The 21535-nt window shown below is 41.1% G+C and overlaps 1 protein-coding gene across 4 annotated transcripts in view; it reads right to left on the bottom strand.

Annotated features, from left to right (window-relative positions):
* Window positions 1-21535, bottom strand: part of WDR70 (WD repeat domain 70) — a 310099-nt gene that overhangs the window by 14339 nt on the left and 274225 nt on the right. For all 4 annotated transcript variants that reach the window (XM_065873371.1, XM_065873369.1, XM_065873370.1 and 1 more), the window contains 4 exons: window positions 8723-8823; window positions 7007-7086; window positions 5108-5224; window positions 2662-2824 (listed from right to left, as the gene is read on the bottom strand). In XM_065873371.1, coding sequence (XP_065729443.1) covers window positions 2662-2824; window positions 5108-5224; window positions 7007-7086; window positions 8723-8823 — 461 coding nt within the window. The remainder of the gene's footprint in view (window positions 1-2661; window positions 2825-5107; window positions 5225-7006; window positions 7087-8722; window positions 8824-21535) is intronic.

The raw sequence follows: 21535 nt of genomic DNA, 5'->3' as shown, positions 1-21535 counted from the left end.
GTGTTAGTAATTGCAAAATACTGGGTGCAATCTAAATACCCATATGTAGGAGAATGGTGGAATAAGCCATGGTACATCCAAGCAGCGGAGCACTATACAGCTGTGTAAAAGAATGAGAATGAGCTCTACGAACTGGTGGAGAGTGATTTCCAGGGCATACTGCTAAGCGAAAAAAAACAAAACTCAAAAGACTAATTATACCATGCTAACCTTCATGTAAGAAAGGAGGGGAATATAAGAGAATACAGATCTGCACATTTGTGCAAAAGAAGATAAAACAGAGTGGTTACCTATAGGGGTGAGTGGGAAAAGGACTGAAAGAAGCAAGGGTATTGGAATGGGGGCGCAGGGACGAAGAGGGAGTGACACTTCCCTGAGTATATCTCTTTTAAAGTTCTGACCCCTAGCACCACAGTAACAGTTCATATACCCTACCCACACCCTAAAAATATAAAGGAATATAAACACTAAAAATAAGCCTAACTTCATTTTCAAATGAATAACATAACCACACTGATGGGAGTGGAGAAGAAAAGAGCTAAGTAACTTGACTAGACACTGTAAGGATAAAAAAGACAAGAAGAACTGCACACAAATGCTGTAATTTAGTTAGGAAAAGTGTTTCTTATGGGTGGGTGGCGGTTAGCAATTCTAAAACGATTTTAGGTGTAGACTAGAATTGAACAAGTAAGTAAATATACTGTAGATAATATGAGCTGGGTTTCTCACTATTGGAGAAAGAAGTTACAAATACGCAAAGGGAAAAGGTTAAATGAACCCTGTGGTACAGGATTGAAACCAGGGGCATCAGTTTAAACTCGTATATTATATTTAAAATATACATACAGATAGGTACATAGAGAAATAATAGTGTGTGTATGTGTAGGTTAGTATACAAACATATATTTCTGAGGTTTGCTGGCTGACAGGACCTAGAAACAATGACATTTTAGTAGCAATGAGCACATCTAGCACCAACCTCTTGGTTTCTAAACATCATTCTCCAACAAAAAGGAGCCAGGGCTCCTTGGAGAAGTGGTTGATTCTAGGACTGTGGCAAAACAAAAACAAAAACAAAAAAGATGAGCCTGGAACATTTTGTGGTGCCAGAAAATAAGGACGTGCTAAAAAACAAACAAACTAACAAACCAAAAAAAACACACCTTGTTGAAAGAATAAAGGAGCCATTCTGAAGGAGATTCTATTGGCCAAAACTGGAACAATGTGAGCAACAAACTAAATAATGATAATATTGGATTTTAACCCACAGAATAAAGTATTTTAAAGTCCACACTTATATTTAAAAACTTGAAAAATAAAGAAATGTGAGAGGAGCAATTCTTCCTTTTAGTAGAAGTCCAAGTAATAAATGTACAAAAAAAAGAGGGAAATAGAAAACACCACTAGGGAAACACCACAGTAGTAACTGCTGCAGGCAAATCTATCCATGCATGATAAAACGAGGGAGCGAAAGTCTGAGAGACAGGATTTGCCTAGTCTTAAAATATTACTCCCAAGCAAGTTACTAACTCAAAATGGAATGACAGTAACTTGACAGTGGAGAAACTTGGCAGACATCACCTTAACCAAGTGATCAAAGTTATCATCACCAGTCATCAGACTGAGGGACACGAAGCCCCTGATGTGATGCACTGAGAAGGATATAACATCACTCCTGTGTTACTTTTGTCAAAAATGCATAGTTTTATTCCAATCATGAGAAAATATCAGACAAACACAAACTGAGAGAAAGTGTACAAAATAACAAACCAGTGTTCGTTGAAAGCATCAAGGTCATGAAAGATGAGAAAGACTGAGAAACTGTTATGACTGGAGGAGACAAAGGAAAAGTAACAGCTAAATGCAACGTGGGATCCTAGATAGGACTGTAGAAGACAGAAAGGATATTAGTGGAAAAACTGGGGAAATCACATAAGGTCTGTAGCTCAGTTAACAGTACTATACCCATGTTAATTTCATGGTGTTGCCAATTAATTGTACTATGGCCATGGAAGGTGTTAACATCAGGGGAAGTTGGGTGAAGAGTATACATGAACTCTCTGCATTGCTTTTACGATTTTTCTGTGAGTCTAGCGTTAGTTTACAATAAAAACTTAAAACCCCAAAATTCTACAATATTACTGTTCTTTAGTATAAATGTAGCTGGTTTAGTGGCTTTAAGAACCACTACATGTTCACACATGCGAAGCTATTTGAGGGAATATGAGCAGGCAGGCTCTACTCTGCCTATGTTTAAGTGTTACTTACAAACACAGCTCTACAAATAAAAGTTAATCCTCAATAATAGATTCTACAAACTGTTTCCTTTCATTTGCTTTTAACCCTCCCTAACTAAGATAATGCAGACAGGCAGTGATTTTCTTTCTTTCTTTTTTTTTATCACAGGTAGAATGGGTTTCACATAATGGGTTTATGCTAGGCTATAGATCTAATGGAACCGGCCTGGTTAAAACATTTACCGTTTAGAGTCCTCAGATACAAACAAATGCCTAGGTTTCAGGACCATGAGTACCTGGCCATTTTTCATGCTTAGGAATAAAAAAGATATGGAGAAACTAGAACCTCAAAGCAGCCATTGTTACGTTCTTCCCAATTCATTAAACATAATACATTTTCTATTTTAAAAGGCTGTTTCCTTACTTGGAGTATGCTGGAGAAACCCAATATGGGTTGTCCTCGGCTGCTTTGGCGTGCCGCAAAATGGCTTCCCGGGGATTGCTGTCATCGGTTTTGTCCAAAGCAATGTTCTTCACAATGTATGACGACAGGGTGCCCCCGTGGGTTCCAACCCGGCCACCACGACCTGTTCCAAAGGAAAAAAACCAAATCCGGAATGGAGTGAGCATATACCTTTTGTACACTGGGCTTATCTGACCAGGTTGAGAATCCCTCACTGCTGGCTTCCAAGGCGGACGGTTAAATGGATGACAGACTAGGGCCAGGGATTCAGGTTTACCTGAATTTTGTCATTCCCTACAGAACCAAGGTTTTGAGCACTCTGAGGCTTCTACCAGACTTCGGTTTGAAGCACACAAATCTCAGGAGTACTTGAGTACCGTCCTTTCAGCTTTCATGTATGATAATCAAAACCAAAGTAGGACATCACCAAACCTCAACTTCCCCATAACAGTTTTAAATAGAGACATTTTTTATTATGCCTTCGTTGCTCACTTTTACACAATGACACCAATGTAGGAAGAAATACAAATAGTTTGCCATGTGTATGCCTTAAAAAATTCCTCAGGCACGAACACATGAAATTCAACTAATAAAAATAACCAATGATCATTAGGTGCTATTTTAGATTTAAACAAACGTATCTTAGGGCTTGCCATCTTCCAAGTACCTTGTAGGAGAGAAAACAAGATCAACAGACTGATTCACATTATTTTACTGTACTGTAATTGCTCTAGACAGGAAGCTCCACACGGGCAGGAATGTGTTCCCCACTGGATCCCCAACTGCCAGCCTGGTTCCCAGTACTCAGAAGACGTATGACTTTTTAGGAAGATTTAAAAAAAAAAAGGAAACACAAAAACAAAAAACCACACCACATGACCACATGAAAAGTCAAGTAGCACTAAAAGATTAATTTTATAAGGCAGGAAATAACTGCCAAAGAATCTGCATGGCCAGTAACTAAGTGGAAGGAGAGGAAGCAGAAAGCTCTTCAGGCTGATCTGGCGGGGGGAGGGGGTCGGCAGGAAGAGATAGATCCAATTTGGGAGAACTCAGAAGACAGAGAAGGTTATTTTCAATGAGCAGAATGGTTTAAATACAAAAGTACAGAAAGAGGCAAGTTCATGGGCATTTGGGGGCAGGAATGAACCAACAGTCATGTGAGAAGATCAGAGTAGGAGAGAGGTGAGGTGTAAAGCTTGAAAGTACGTTAGGGGCTTCCCCGATGACGGAGTGGTTGAGAGTTCGCCTGCTGATGCAGGGAACACGGGTTCGTGCCCCGGTCGGGGAAGATCCCACATGCCGCGGAGCGGCTGGGCCCGTGAGCCATGGCCGCTGAGCCTGCGCGTCCGGAGCCTGTGCTCCGCAACGGGAGAGGCCACAAGAGTGAGAGGCCCGCGTACCGCAAAGAAAAAAAAAAAAAAAAAAAAAAAGAAAAGTGCGTTAGATTCAGACTGAAGAGAACTCAATCTCTGGAAATGCAACTGGACAGTGTAAAGCTTATGAAGATTTGAGGGCAGTAGCAATACGAAAGCTACAGGAATTGGGAATAAAGGCTGTGTGTGAGATGAACGAAGGTAGGGTGGTGAGGAGAGAGACTTGAGAAGGTGCCTAGTTAGAAGAGCTTTTCAATAATCCAGGCAAGAATATTATTTAGGAACTTTGATTAAGATGGTGGCAGAGAAAATGGAAAAAAAACTGAGATTGGTATATGAAATATTTTCAATGCTGAAGGGTCAGGCCAAACAGATACAGGTCCAGAACTCAGGTTCACATGAATGAACAAGTCATAAGCTTTAAGCATGTGAACATAGGACAAATGGAAACCATGCAGATGATAACAGAAAACGGGATTCTAGTAAAGGTACGTGCTATATGATAGCCAATGCTGCCTTGCTTTCTTCTGGTACCTACTTTCTTAGAAACTCTAAGGATTTTTATTCATCTTCTAGGGAAATGGGCAGCTCCATTTTATCAACACAGAATTAAATGATGTTCACTTTCTGCCTTGTGTGAAACCTAATCCAGCCTAAATTCTGGTCAAAGTACCCAGTGTTGCATATTAAGCCAATATTGAGAGCAGTGGTTTTAACACTGGGTCCCAAGGAGCCCCAGAGTTCAACCGAGGTCACCTAAAGGGCTCTAGTCGGAGACCAAGCAGAAAGGGCTCCGGGCTTCCTCTCTACTTCAGCACAGCAGCTCCATTTTTATCAGTTTATGCACTGGGTTTCTGCATCAGATCTTTACACAAGAACTTCTGATGCTAAAAGAAGATGTTTGAAAACCCCTATTAAGTAAAACCTCTGAAGACAGGCATCTAGGCCCAAAAGATCTTCCAAATTCTGTATCTATTACCCCACCCTGCCCCGCAACCCCCTTTGCAAGTCACTAGTTAGATCACAGTCACCTGGGCCTGCTACAGGAGGTTCGGGTTTGTGAGACTTCAGCGGATCCAGTCTGTCCTTCTCCAGCTGTTTCCTTGTACTCCGCTGGCGGGGCTCGCGGAACATAGGCAAGGCATGAGCTATGAGAAGTCACATTTGAAAAATTTCATTATGATAATAACCCTTCCATCCAAAAACATAGCTAACGCATGAGTAAATGACGATGAAATGGAAGTCATAATGACAGCCTTCATCTAATAATAAAAGACAGTCTTATTGCAACCAATAAGCCAATTCCGTTTGAGACCAGACTCACTGTTCACCTCTCCTGGCAACTAATGGCACTCAGGAAATGCTGTCAAATACCGTCACAGAAACATTGGTGAGGCTCCCCATCTCCCAAACCATGGGCAGCAGTTAAGCTTAATTCCTGTGGTTTTGAAAAGAAACATTTAATGAGACTGCCTCTTGTTTTTTCTTATAGGACCCAAATGCAAATAATGCCAACAGCTTGCCTGTCAGCCCTGAAGTTTCCTCAGATGCCTCATAAACACTGGAATCACTTCACACATTTCTGAAATGTGACCGCCTCTCAGGAGGAGTTGACAGCACTGAGAAACCAGAAGGGAGGAACACTTATCCCACCGAAACTGGGATAAAGGTTGCCTTGAATGCAAGGAGGTGCCTGAATCTCCCGATGTGGTGACTTGATGGGGACTTAATCCTTTTCAATATGGTCGACAAAGGAATAAAAATCAAAGTAGTATTTGTCCAATTGCTGTTGCTCAATGTCAGAATTAAATTTCAGAATATAAAAGAAAATACATATTAAAAAGGGAAACAGTGTGATATTCTGATGGAGAGGGAGAAGACTATTGGGGATAGAATCAAATATCTTTTTTTGACCAAAAAAAGTACCAGAATAATTTCTTTGAATGTTTATGTGCAAATTAAAACCCCTTTAAAAGAGAAAACTGGGGGAGAGTTGAAGGAATAATAGGGGTTTAAAGGAAATTTATGATATGAATGACAGAAATGTCTGTTAACACCTAAAAAACACTTCCAGTGCCCCTCCTATCCTCTACCCGTACTTCCAGCCTGGGCCGGGGCCATATCACTCACTAGTAAAATATGTCTACCTTGAGTCAGGGGAGCTGAAACACAGCCACCCGTCACTCTGTCGGGCAACACGACACAACAGTATTTTTAGGAGGGGGAAAAATAGCTTTTCACTTCAAACGAATGCAGGAATTGAAGTAGGCTGCATGTAATCACATGAGTTAGACTGGTTACGACACCGACTTTAACACTTCTACTCTTGCAAAAAATGTCACTGGATCTCTTTACTGATCATCAGCTCCAAGGGACATGGTCTTAGATGAGACCAACCACCAGGGAGAAAACCCAGCAGTGCAGCGCCCCCTGGTCTTTAGACTGAGCCACTGATAAAATCCCCAGGGGCATCTGCTAATGACAACTGCTACTGCATCCAAGATCTCCTGCCTAGCCGCAACCTGTGACAGGTCTGAGACTGTGACTCTGGGAAACAAAAACCTGCCAGATTAACGAGGCTGTGTGACAAACCCGAGAGAAGCTGCTCTGTCCTGGTAAGATTTCTGATCATACCCCAGGTAGTTCATTTTATATCTAAAGGTCTCTGGATCAGTCTATCACATGGTCACAGAATTTAGGCTTTTCCCTTTTGGGTTGAAAGTTACATGAAGTAACCCTGTCTCCGTGACGGGGCACAGAAGCTAAAGGGGTTTGCTATTATATGACCCCCAGTCCTGAACACATGAAAGGGGTATTTTGTAACATATGCCTGAACTCGGAGGGCTTTTTCTGTCTCTAAAGCCATGAGATCAACAGCACACTAGAACAGAAGACAGACGCATGATGGAGAAACCCTGCTAACAACTTACGGGTGATGATGTAGTCCTGGGTTAGAGTCTCCGCTTGTTTCGCCTTCCGCTGTGTTTTAACCACACATAATTTCGCTCCCCTGAGAGGAGTAAAAGCAAACGATTTTCTTTATTTGGTCTCAGAAACGAAGCCTACGTCAAAAGCATTAGATACTTTCAGGAACATGCTCTGTACATACCACCTCACCAAGTCCTTGACTTTCTAAGGACTGGCAACAGATGGAGCCCTTGGTGATAAGAGATTAAATGTATGGGAAAGCAAGTCTGAGTCAGTGGTTACTACTCTGTGAAAGGGTTAGAAAAGTAACTGGAAAACAAAAGGCCAGTTTAAAAAATCTATAGAAATAACCTAAAATTAAGATCTTGAAGAGATATTAATAACATTAATCAACCTTTTCACCCTAAAGGTCATAGGGTTCAAATTTTAGTTTATGTCTCAGATGAAAGCAACCTAGGTAGTCTACAGCCCAAGTGGCATTTGTCTACAATTCAAATACAAGAGTACAAGTGATCTGGAACTGAGTCAGCTTGGCAGTGTTGCCAAGGGGCTACAGTCCAAGAATGTGTGGGATTCACCAAAAGTGTGCTAGAACATTTCACTTCTCCTTAGCAATAATGAGCATGTGTTTCAGGAGAAACAAAAACAAATAAGCAAATTTCTTAAAGTAAAGATTCCAAAGATAGGAATCTTCTAAAGGGTGCTATCAAATGGGTTCATTATTTTCTCAAGTAAAACAGACTCTCTCCTCTCATCCTAATTACATTAGCATTTTCAATTTCTTTATTAAAAAACAAACAAAATCCTATTTGTTCTTAAAGACCACAATATATAACTTTATTTTATAGGGCAAAGGTTCCAACTCCAGAAAATTCTGTCTGCTTCTATTCCGAGCCAAATTATAGTCAATACATATTCAATAATAGAGGATGGGTTTCCCTTCCCCTGAAAGAACGTGGGAGCTCAAAACAGGGTTACGGGGGACCCCAGTAAATACAGCATGTGAATTTTAGTACTAGCTAGCCAAGGCTGACTCTAAAGAAAGAGCTAATCACTCACTATACCTTAACAAAGAGAAACAAAACCATCTTTTTGGGGGTTGGTGATACATGTTTACCTTTGTGCCCAAGGAAAAGAGAAATAACTGAGAGACTGACTGAGCCTCTAGTGAAGTTTTCGGATCCTTGAAGCACACTGGTATGCTTAAATTTGGCATTTGGGGACAGACATGGGATTGAAGGGGAAAGTAGCTGTGCTGTCCTCCTCTGCTGGCAGAGAACAACCCTGCCAAACATCCAAACCGGCACCTGATAAAAGCCCAAACAGAAAGGGAACAAAACAGACTAGCCGTTTCCATTTCCTATAAGTGGTTAGTTCCCTGCTTTGTTAATCCCTTACATGCATCACTGCTAATGCCACTGTCCAGGGTGGTATGCAAAGTGGGCAGGCCTTTTTCTCCCCTTGCACTCAACATTTCAGCTAAAGAACTGCAAATCCCCAGGAAACTTTCACTTTGAATTCTGTATGGATCAAGGGAGATATCCAAATCCTCTTTAAAGCACAATACTAGGAGTTTGAGGCTTTACTCTGTGCCAGCTGCATTTTCTAAAAGGGTGGATCCCCATCAAAGAGGGAAATAAATAAAAGTGGGGGTGGAAAAAGAAAACCCTCCCCCAGTTGCTGTCATCCATCTAAAACAGGCAATACTTATGAAATACCTCTGACTCTTGTTGGGGTCATAATAGACTTTAGCCAATCCGTTTCCAGTCCCCACCATGATCTGGTTCAGCTTTGGATGCCACAGGCAGCGGACAACACTCTGTAAAGGAAAGGCACGGTAGTCAACTAAAGAGGGCACATAAAAATGGAAAACAAATCTGCTGGTACTTTGATGGCTTGTTTACGAAACTGAAAATCACCCTGATGACTACCTGTAACTTTTAGGGCATTTTCTTCTAAACCATAGAGTTGTGTTCCTGAGGTTGAGTTCTGTTCTATCACTTGTTATCTGTGTGATACTCTATAAAAATAAAAAAGATGCTCCCTTCCTAACATCCCTCCTCTCCCTCCCTGACAGCCTTGAAACCACAAAGGTGGGCTTTCCAGGCCCTGCTGCCATATGAGGCTGGCATCTTAGAATGCTGAACCCACATAACTCAGTTCATTTTACCACTGAAGCAGATTTAGATCTCAGTGTTTCATGCTTTTATACACACAATAAACATGCCCCTCTGGACAGCGTATTGAGACCAGGTGGTTACTGTTTTTAGTTTACAAAGATCGAAATCTCATAAAGCTTTTTCAGGAACAACACACATTTGCAAACATTGAATAATATCTCCCTATCTATGAGATAAACCAGCAGGTCAGTAGCAGAAGTAAAACAGAGATATGGAATATAAAGCCTTGATATTAACCTGAATGAAAAGCTATTTAGGAGAAGGTTCACTGGAAGTTATGATCCTGTGACTTCATCACTAGTAAGGAAAATATGTGGTACTCTGGGGTCAGAAAGAACCACGAGTTCTTAGTGAGAAGTACAGCCTGTTTTTAATTTTTGCTGAAGTAAGGGGGCAGAGGTGGAAGAGATGGCAGGGATAGAATTAAGGGGGAAAAAATGAAACTAAGGTTGGTAGGCAGAAACAGCATGTGCTGGGTTCTGCAGATCTCACTCTGATAGAGCAAGAAATGAGTGGAAACATTAATTCAATGATTATCAGGAACCTCTCACGTGCCTGGCAATGTACAAGGACTAAGGGAAAAAGGGTACAATTAGATATTGCAATTTTCTGTTCTAATACTAAAATGCAAATCATGGAATTTCTGTCTCCCAAATAATCTAACTTGGGCTGGATTTCTTTGGTTTCTTCTCCCCAGCCATCCAGCTCTTTTCTTAAGACAGAATATCTGGGAATCCCTGCAACCCCTTTTGATAGAAACTCTGGCTCCCACCTGACTGGCCCCCCAAAAAATGCATATAGTTAAATGGCTGCAATTCCTACTCTGAGATTCCTGAGAAACTAAGAAGGAAATGTAAGAGTCTCTGCAGAACTTCTAATTCATGCCTGACAATATTCGAGAAGAGTGGTTCTTAAGCTCTGCACCACTGAAGAGCGTTGAGATGTTCTACTGAGAAAACCAAATCAGAGTGGTTGTGTTTCCCCTGTCGTCAGGGGAAAACTAAGTTCAAAGGGCAGGTTTTCACAGCTTTAAGTTTTCTTTCCACAATTTTTCTTAAACCTGTGGTGCCTGCTACCCAATGTCTACTAGCAAGTGCTAAAAGACGATAAAACATTTCTAATGGTGAGGGAATATTAACAGAAAAACCTGAAAATAGTAAATCATATTTTTAGTAAAAGATGAAAATAGTAAATCAAAGTTTGGCTTTTAGGGTGTGGGGTGGTTGTCGTTTTGTGCATATGCTCATGAAACTTACTTTAGAATGCGTGTGTATAAAAAGTCACATTTTCCCCTACTAAAACTGTGCCTGGTTGGTAAGATGGAATTAAGTATATCAGTAGTTCATGGTCTGCAAAGCACAACCTGACTACCAGGTTCTCCGCCACTGAGACTAATTTGAGAAACACGCCTAGACCACTGGGAATTTCCAGATGGTCAAGGCCAGGCATGTGGAAACATGAAAGGAGTCACAAACATAACTTCATATCTTACCTAGAATAAGTTCATCCAAGCCAATACTCATCTCCTTCAAGTCTTGGCTTAAGTGTCATAACTACCCAGACCACCCTATTTAAAACATCACACAACTCCCCTTACTTTCCTTGTTTTTTACAGCATGTTTCCCATTTTAAAGTACTATATAGTTTACTGTTAATTATGCTTATTGTCTGCCTCCCCTACTAGGATATATGTTCCACACAGGCCGATCTTCGTCTGTTTTACATAGCCAAGAATCCCAAGTGCCTAGATTAGTGTCTGGAACTCAATAAATGTTTGCTGCAGGGATGAATTAAAAGTTACAGTTCACCCAAGCCTAAACGGATTGCTTTGCTAGGTGGAGGTAGAGACAATTTTCAACTTAAACTCACTACTGCCTAGGAGGGGTAATTTGATTTCTCCAGATCATTATTATACTCAAGTACCCCACAAACAGAGTAGGGTTAGCTCCCTCACAGTGTGGGCCTAAAAAGAGGGATGTGCAAGGACCAGAGAGCAAGGGAGGAGAGTGAGAGGGGCTTTCAAGGGCCTTCAGAAGTCTCAGCACCCACAAATCGCCCTAGGACAACTTTAAGGACATAGCATTAAGGTTATTTCTCTTCCTTGGTTCTCTAGAGATCTGGCTAAGCAGTCTAAGATTACTGGTTCTCAAATACGTTTTCAAGTGAGCAGGGTGCAGAACCGGAAAAGATCCACAGTGTAGGCCTGGTAAATTCCAGACACCCAGCCAAACAGGCAGTTTCCAGGGGCAGCAGGTTACTGTTACTCTCTCCCTCTATGCTGAGGGTGTAAATGTTAGAGAGAGGCAACGGCCCAGGCCAACAGACCAATGTCTCACGGCTTTCCAGGGAGTCCAAGCTCAGGGCACTGCACCTCTATTCCTGTTCACAGCTTTTACCCTCTAAAGCCCTTAGACACACACATGGCTTTTTACATGGAAGCAAGGAGAAGGCAAATGAGACCCCTTGAACTAAACAGTCATTCCAGAGCTCCATCCACTGTGGCAGTGAGTCACCAAAGCAGCCAATGAGGACTCTGGGAGCAGTCTGACTTAAGCGAAAGATACTTAAGGCTCAATTACCCTAAGACTGGCTATTAATCAAATATTACAAGGATTCCAAAACATGGAATGAAGAAACAGAATTCAAAGTCAAAGGTGGGTGGTCTTTTTTTGTTTATTAATATTTATTGTGTATGTTTAGCTAACCTTCGTAAACTTTGCAGCTAATGCGGCTCCACACTCTGTCCTGTCAAGGAAATGCATCTTATAGCAGAGAGCTGGCCATCTGCCAAACCAAACAACCCCTGAGACGGCAGCGAGGCTGGGGAGCAAGTAGAGCTGCCACGCTGCTAACTCGTCAAACACACATACAGGGTTTTACTTAACAACAATGGGACACGTGCCTCCTAGAAGCCCAAGGAGTTACCAGAAGACAGATGAGCTATAACTACTTAGAAGGAATGCATTCACTCAGTCAACCATCCACCAAAGACATCTTCCATCCTCTGTTCTTGAAGAGGTACTTCTGTAGCTGGGCGCTTGCCACATTCAGACGTACACATTTGCTGAGTGACACAGCAAATGACACAGCAAATGAAGGGTAGAGAGCACATCCGAATTAAAGGAGCAGAGGAAAATGTCATGACAGGAGATCTGCACGGACCAAAGAGAAAGCAGAAGGCCACGGTAGTGCAAAGAACCAGATTCTGAAGTTAGTCTGCATATTTTAATACACTGATTTGCTTAATTAAATCGATAAAGGGTTTTATTCTTACACTAATCTACTTCATCTTACCGAAGCATGTGGGACCACCACCGGCTTCCCCTAGCTGCCTGAGCTGAACCCCATGTCACCATAAAAATTAAGTTTAGTCTTTTAAAATTTATTTTTTATTTTTGGTTGTGTTTGGTCTTCGCTGCTGCACACGGGCTTTCCCTAGTTGCGGTGAGCGGGGGCTACTCTTCGTTGAGGCACGTGGGCTTCTCACTGCGGTGGCTTCTCTTGTTGCGGAGCATGGGCCCTAGGCGCGTGGGGTTCAGTAGTTGTGGCATGCAGGCTCAGGAGTCGTGGCTCACGGGTTCTAAAGCGTAGGCTCAGGAGTTGTGGCGCACGGGCTTAGTTGCTCTGCGGCATGTGGGATCTTCCCGAACCAGGGCTCAAACCCACGTCCCCTGCATTGGCAGGCGGATTCTTAACCACTGCGTCACCAGGGAAGTCCCAATTTAGCCTTTTAAACCAAAACCTACTGTCATTTTAGATAATCTGGCAGTGCAGAGGAACCACAGTCTGCCCCACAAGTGCTCAGCTCTAGCAGCAGCCACAAAGAGACAGTAACTGGCGATGGAGATCATAAGCAAGATGACAAGGAGTCACAAGACTTTCATGTGCTCAACACAGAGATCTTTCTTCTCTGTGAAGACCAGAGAAAAAAGATGGGGTGGGGGGCAGAGAAGAAGAAAGCACTTTGTGTACAAAAGGCAGTGTCAAGATTCCAAAACAGGAATTTTGGAATTACCCCTCTACAAAAGTAAAGAGGCCACAAAAAATTCCAAATAATTTATTTCTGTGGTTTTGTTTTGCTTACTTTAAGTGAAATCATGGAAGCAAATAAGGAGAAGAGGAGGAAATCAATGAGAGAAATAAATTTATATTTTAGGACATGGTAGGAAAGGAACTATTAGGTATCTGCAACTTTATGTTATTTAAAGTAGTTGAATCCTTACAGCAACACTACAAAATTAGTTATCTCACCCCCATTTCACAAGAAGAAGAAACTGAGGCTTGTAGGAGGCTGGGCAACTTTCCCAAGGTCACATAACTCGTACACAGAGGAGCTGGGCTCAGCAGGGAGGTTTTCCCAACTCCAGTGCTCATTCCTTTATACCACCTCATTATGCAAAGGCCTGTTTTAGAAGATGATGGGGAGGAAGGGATGTGGCAGATTTAAAATCATCTCCAAACCCACCTGACCCAGAAAGAGAAGTCTTAGCAAGTTTATACTAAAAAGCAGATGGTATTACTAAAATCATAAGGAAGGAAAAAGGAACTTCTACCCCAGTTCACAAATGTTACTATAAAAGAAATCAATGCCTGCATAACATCTTAGGCATCCGTAATGCACATATCTAAACACCACCCTTATTCTACTTCACATGCTAAAAGAAGCCTAACATCCTTCATAATTTTATATCTTAATCATGATTATGATGAAACACCATTTCTTGATCCTTCGCAGCTGCTGACCCACACTGTAAAAGAAACTCCGTCTGGTTTTTTCATGTTTGGTTTTTGTCACATAGTACAAGAATGGATAAGCTAACCCAGTGATTCCTTGGGAGAAGAAGCATTTTCCAAAATTTCAAATAAAGAGCCTAACACCTGTCTGGGGAGGAGACTGTCACACAGTTTTGCACACTTGTGTAGAGGCAGTTTCACGGTCGTGGACACCCTCAGGACTACCCAATACATCTGAAAGGCCATGTATATGCTGATCCCCAAAACTAAGAACACAGATCAAGATGCGAGTCCAAAGCAAATAAAAAGAAGGCAGATGAAAATGGAAAGGTACTGGAGAAAGAATTTTCTTTGGATTTGCACAAGCCCAAGTTTTATTTCACAGAGAAAGAAAAACTGCTTTCCACATTAAAATATTGAGCCAGGGAGGTAGAAGAGCAAGAATGGGAAATCCTTAAACTCTTCCAGGCTATTTGTCCTGTCCTCCCAAAGCCTTGCTTTTCCCAAACTTGGATGATTTTGCAGCATGCATGGGCCATTGGGCTTAGTTTCATTCCTCTAAAGTTCAGGAAGCAAACCCGGTGAGTAAGCCTTAGTCTATAATAAATACGACTCCTCAACACCCACCTGATCTCCATGGAGACATCCCTCAAATAAAAACGATTAAAGACATTTTCTCTGCTCTTATAAGTGAGCACATGCCTATCCTTTTTTCCTCCTCCACATTCCTCCGACTCTAAGGAACTTCCACCATAGGGCCAGACTTGTAGCAATTATCACTCTTGGCTGGAAATCTTCTTAATCTTCCCCCTTCCCTGCCCCAAACAATTCTCTCTCTGATAAACCAGATAGAAGCTCAATGGTGAAAAGAAAAAAATGCCATGGCACTTTTATGAATGTACGGGTTGCTGCAAAAAAAAAAACAAAACAAGGAAAAGTGTTGCTCTATTCCTGCCATAAATATTTGATACAGATGCACAGATTATGCTTTTTAAAAACTGGTATCTAATTAACAAATTAAGTCCTACCAAATGGATGGAAAAATGCATTTATTAAAATCAGTTTATTTACAGCCTCTGCTCTAAAATTAAGGTAACTGCTCAAGCAGCAAAAATCTGGAACCTGGTAATTGTCCTTGGCACAAAATGAATCACATCTGTATCTGATAATAAACTTGCCTAAAGAACTTCATCACGAGAAAAAGATCTCAGAGAAAATGGAAGGTCTCTTGGGTAAGAAAATTAAATACAATTTTCTTCCTCTAATTCAAAACACTAAATGTTAGTTTGCGCCAATCTGCTATTTGAGAAGAACTTACAGAGGCAAAAAAAAAAAAAAGCACAAATAATGATTGAAAAAAAAATCTGGTAATTATTCTTATTAATGACAGTCTGGGAGCACGAAACAAATAAGAGGCTGGAAGCTGGAGTCCACAGGGTGAGTGACACCAGTGGTGGATCCTACAAGGCAAATACAACAAGGGGGGGAAAGTGACTGGGGGTGGTGGTGGTGGTGGGATGAATTGGGAGATTGGGATTGACATGTATACACTAATATGTATAAAACGGATCACTGGGCTTCCCTGGTGGTGCAGTGGTTGAGAGTCTGCTGGCCGATGCAGGGGACATGGGTTCGTGCCCCGGTCTGGGAAGATCCCACGTGCCGCGGAGCGGCTGGGCCTGTGAGCCATGGCCGCTGAGCCTGCGCGTCCGGAGCCTGTGCTCCGCAACGGGAGAGGCCACAACAGTGAGAGGCCTGCATACAGAAAAAAAAAACAAAAAACAAAAAACAAAAAAAACAACGGATCACTAATAAGAACCTCCTGTAAAAGAAATAAATAAAATGAAATTCAAAACTTAAAAAAAACAAAAAGAAGCAGCGCTTACTGGAGGCACATTCCCAATATTCTTGTAGAACTTCCTACTGGTGGGCACAGGATGGATCAAGTGTGTCAAGATATGGAGCCGTGCAGGTTTGAGAGGGGTCTGGGGCACTGGAGCCTCAGGCAAGTCAGTTCCAGCAAAGAGTGGGTTTGTCTGTTATATCATACATTATCATCTATTATGAGGACCAGCTTGTGAAGGAGCTTGGGAAGCAGTACCTAAGGCCATCTCTCTCGATCTAATCTACACAGACCCAGACCCCTTTACCATTCTTCATTTATAAGTAGTTCGAGATGGGAATAAAGATAATAACCATAAATCTTTTCTTTATATAAATAAACAAAGCACAAATGGATAAAGCTTGAAATCCCTAACTACTAGATAAGAAATATATATGATCAGATCTTGGAAATCATGAAGTATGTAAAACCAAAAATTAAAGAAAAAGCTGAATCTTCAAAGATATACTATACAGGATACATAAAGCACTATTTGTCTTAATATAGTATAGGTAAAGATGTTTTACAAATCATACTCTTTTATTTAGCCCTTTGGGGGTCTCACAACCCCTCATCATACAAGACACAGCATTATCTATCACTCCAAAAAAGGAAAAAACACTATCCTGGGACATGTGTTAATTATAGAAGTCTTTCTTCCCCACACTAATATAAACTGTGAAAGTCTGGCCAGAATTCTGATAGAACATCCGGAAAACTTGTTACCAAAGATCGTTCATCAAATTCTGGTTGGGAGAGGAAAATCCGTGGTAGAAAATCTTACAAGACATATAAATCCTTCACTTGGTCTTCTACCAGTGTGACGTAATATGGTGCTGGGTTTGGACAACAGAGCACTGGTCATTACTGTATTATACTTTATACATTTTATAAAGAACAGCGTGTCATTTTGAACACCTACAAAATTTACATATCTGCAAAATCAAGTTCTCTTTTCTTGGTATTTTATAGCGTCAAGTATGTTTCTCCTTCAGGGTCATGTTATCTAGTAGGTGATTCTTCACCCAGTTTTGCCATTCGTGGCAATTATGTCTATACTAGGAAGTATAGATATGTTTAAATGCCAATTCAATAAAACACCAAACTCTCGTGTAGAGAAGAAAAAAAAAGTTTCTAACTAATCAAAAGGGAAACATTGTTTCTATTGCTTTGAAGGACTAGAAATAGAAGCAAAATAGTAAACAGAAAACATTTCCATGAGACTGCTGACACCAAATAAGTAGTAGATGCCTTTTAATACAGCATGTTGCAGGGTTAAATGACACTAGAAAAGGGATAAAGTACTAAACTGGACAAGCCCTGCTTTTAGTCCTCATTCTTCCGCCTTCAATGATTTATGAAGCCTGAAGCAGGATGTGATAGGTTCTTCATCTAATTGTAACTCCCCAAATGAGATCACTGTCAGACAGATAATTATAGGAAAAGACAACTCACTATAGGTTTTGAATCTGGATTCCTGCAGTAAACGTTATTTCAAAGAAGAAAATGTTGAATAGAGACTCTAAATAACTGCTCCTGAACTAAGAGTCTACTGGTTAAATTTATAAATTGTTCTTTTAAAAGAGACTGGAAATGAGAATAGAAATGAAATGATAAGCACATCAGAATTCGTCTTCTGAGGAAGAATAAAGATTAGAATTTTGATAAAATACAGTGACAAATTCCAAGAAATAATTTTTACTTCAGAGCAGAGTGTGTTGTACAAAAGAGGTCCAGGAAACAGATCATATTCATTAACAGTATAACAACCCAAACAAATTATATTCTTTACAGTTTTAGATTACCAGTATTTTAAGCATCCACAGTAAACTTGCTTCCTCCACTGAAATCAAAACATAGCTATTTTTAGTAGGTCTAAAAAAAGATCATCTCAAGTTTTAAAGAAGTAGACAATTAAAATTTGTACTTCTTTCATCAAATCTAAAAGAAAACATATTTATGCCCTGAAGTTCCAAATTAATTAGAAAAAACTATTAACAAAAAACAAAAACAAGAGAAGCTGGTACGGAATAGGCCATTATAGTTAACTCCCGATAAGAACATACTATAATAAAATATAACAAAAGGTAAAGCAAAATTAACAAATACATTTTCACCAAACACCTACCATGTGCCATATATTGTTCTAACCATAGGAATATAATGCCCTTTCCACCCACATGGCACCAAGGAGTCCCTTACTCCAATTTGGTCACTGGAAAATCCAGAAATGTCTGAGAAAAAGAGTACCAAAGATAATAGAAGTGTTGAGAAAATATGACCCACAAGGAAAGGTTAAAACAACAACAACTAAGTTTGGTTCACTTAGACAAGAGAAGACAGAACAGCAACTTTATAATCTTAAAGGAAATAGAGGATGTTGACCAGCTGTTCTCCAATTCCCTGAGGACTAGAGTAAAGGATGTGGGCTCTAAGCATGAGAATGTGAGCCTAAAAATAATGAAAAAAAAAAAAAAAGATATGATGGTATGGGATTTCATAAACAGAAATGAACTCTTAGGGAGGTTGTAAACTCTTCTGTTAAAGTTTAATTTTCATACAGGAGAGTTGAGCCGTGGTCCTCAGGTAGGCAAGCTGGACTCTGGAAGATAATATTGAGACACAGAGCAACGTATGCCTGATGCCAGACGGCAGGTGATGAAGCAAAAGCCAGCAGCTTTGCCTGTGGCATACTTACGTGAAGGGAACCTATCACCAGTGTAGCAGAGGGGACTCGCGCTAGGATCAAAGACATTATTTTATTTCCTATAATATGAACATCCTTGCAAATGTGCAGTGATCTTCGAGCTTCCTCCACGGCTAGCCGCGAGGGAGTCCAGGAAAAAGTCTGGAGCTGCCGAAAAGGCAAGACTTTTTCTTGCCTATCTGTTTCCTGGTGCGCAAGGAGAGGGGATTCAGGGTGCGGCTTAAAAGTACCTCCACAGACGGGCGCGAGCCGCAGCTATCAGCGCGGACGCCATTGACGGGCATGAGACACTAAGGCTGCTGCTGCCACCACCACGAAGCCTGTGTGCAAGCAAAGGTCACTATCCAACCTCCCTGTCTGGGAGCCTGTGCAGCCCGCCACTGCCAGGGTCCCGGGATCCAGGGACAACTTCCCTGGGAGAACACACAGCGCGCCTCAGTCTGGTGCAATGTCACACTGGTCTCTGCCCCCGCAGGCTCTCCCCGCATCCGTACCCCTCCCTCCCCACGGCCTGAGTGAGCCAGAGCACCCGAATCAGTGGCTCCTTTACCCCATCCTGTATGAGTGAAGAACAGACGCCCTCAGGTGACCTATAGGCAGAGGCGGGTCGAAATCCAAAGCTGAACCCCTGGAGCTGTGCGAACAAAGAAGAGTAAGGGAAATATCTCCCAGCAGCCTCAGGAGCAGAGGATTAAATCTCCACAATCGACGTGATGTACCTGCATCTGTGGAATACCTGAATAGACAACGAATCATCCCAAATTGAGGAGGTGGACTTTGGGAGCAAAGACATATATACATTTTTTCCTTTTTTCTCTTTTTGAGAGTGTGTATGTGTATGCTTCTGGGTATGATTTTGTCTGTACAGCTTTGCTTTTACCATTTGTCTTAGGGTTCTGTCTGTCCGTTGTTTGTTTTTTGTGTTTTTCTTTTTTTTACTTTTTAGAAATTTTTCTTAGTAATTATTTTTTATTTTAATAACTTTCCTTTATTTTATTTTATTTTATCTTCATTTTTTCTTTCTCTCTTTTTTTTCTCCCTTTTGTTCTGAGTCGTGTAGATGAAAGGCTCTTGGTGCTCCAGCCAGGCGTCAGGGCTGTGCCACTGAGGCGGGACAGCCAAGTTCAGGACACTGGTCCACAACAGACCTCCCAGCTCCACATAATATCAAACGGCGAAAATCTCCCAGAGATCTCCATCTCAACGCCAAGACCCAGCTTCACTCAACAAACAGCAAGCTACAGTGCTGGACACCCTAGGCCAAACTAGCAAGAGAGGAACACAACCCCATCCATTAGCAGAGAGGCTGCCTAAAAACATCATAAGGCCACAGACACCCCAACACACCACCAGACATGGACCTACCCACCAGAAAGACAAGACCCAGCCTCATCCACCAGAACACAGGCACTCGTCCCCTCCACCAGAAAGCCTACACAACCCACTGAACCAACTTTAGCCACTGCGGACAGACACCAAAACCAACGGGAATTACAAACCTGCAGCCTGAGAAAAGGAGACCGCAAACACAGTAAGGTAAGCAAAATGAGAAGACAGAGAAACACACAGCAGATGAAGTAGCAAGGCAAAAACCCACCAGACCTAACAAATGAAGAGGAAATAGGCAGTCTACCTGAAAAAGAATTCACAATAACAATAGTAAAAATGATCCAAAATCTTGGAAATAGAACACAGAAAATACAAGAAACATTTAACAAGGACTTAGAAGAACTAAAGAGCAAACAGACAGTGATGAACAACACAATAAATGAAATTAAAAATTCTCTAGACGGGATCAATAGCAGAATAACTGAGGCAGAAAAACGGATAAGCGACCTGGAAGATAAAATAGTGGAAATAATTACCGCAGAGCAGAATAAAGAAAAAAGAATGAAAACAATTGAGGACAGTCTCAGAGACCTCTGGGACCACATTAAATGCACCAACATTCGAATTGTAGGGGTCCCAGAAGAAGAAGAGAAAAACAAAGGGACTCAGAAAATATCTGAAGAGATTAGAGTTGAAAACTTCCCGAATATGGGAAAGGAAATAGTTAACCAAGTCCATGAAGCACAGAGAGTCCCATACAGGATAAATCCAAGAGGAAACACGCCAAGACACAAATTAATCAAACTATCAAATATTAAATACAAAGAAAAAATATTAAAAGCAGTAAGGGAAAAGCACCAAATGACATGGAACAGAATACCCATAAGGTTAACAGCTGATCTTGCAGCAGAAACTCTGCAAGCCAGAAGGGAGTGGCAGGACATATTTAAAGTGATGAAAGGGAAAAACCTACAACCAAGATTACTCTACTCAGCAAGGATATCATTCAGATTTGACGGAGAAATTAAAACCTTTATAAATAAGCAGGAGCTAAGAGAATTCAGCACCACCAAACCAGCTTTACAACAAATGCTAAAGGAACTTCTCTAGGCAGGAAACACAAGAGAAGGAAAAGACCTACAATAACAAACCCGAAACAATTAAGAAAATGGTAATAGGAACATAAATATCGATAATTACCTTAAATGTAAATGGATTAAGTGCTCCAACCAGAAGACATAGACTGGGTGAATGGATACAAAAACAAGACCCATATATATGCTGTCTACAAGAGACCCACTTCAGACCTAGGGACACATACAGACTGAAAGTGAGGGGATGGAAAAAGATATTCCATGCAAATGGAAATCAAAAGAAAGCTGGAGTAGGAATTCTCATATCAGACAAAATAGACTTTAATATAAAGCCTATTACAAGAGACAAAGAAGGACACTACATAATGATCAAGGGATTGATCCAAGAAGATGATATAACAATTGGAAATATTTATGCACCCAACATAGGAGCACCTCAACACATAAGGCAAACACTAACAGCCACAAAAGGGGAAATCGACAGTAACACAATCATAGTAGGGGACTTTAACATCCCACTTTCACCAATGGACAGATCATCCAAGATGAAAATAAATAAGGAAACACAAGCTTTAAATGATACATTAAACAAGATGGACTTAATT

The sequence above is a fragment of the Phocoena phocoena genome, chromosome 3 (assembly GCF_963924675.1).
Source record: "Phocoena phocoena chromosome 3, mPhoPho1.1, whole genome shotgun sequence".
NCBI classification, from domain to species: Eukaryota; Metazoa; Chordata; class Mammalia; order Artiodactyla; family Phocoenidae; genus Phocoena; species Phocoena phocoena.
The sequence above is the reverse complement of the archived record's forward strand: the minus strand, read 5'-3'. Positions and strand labels throughout refer to the sequence as shown.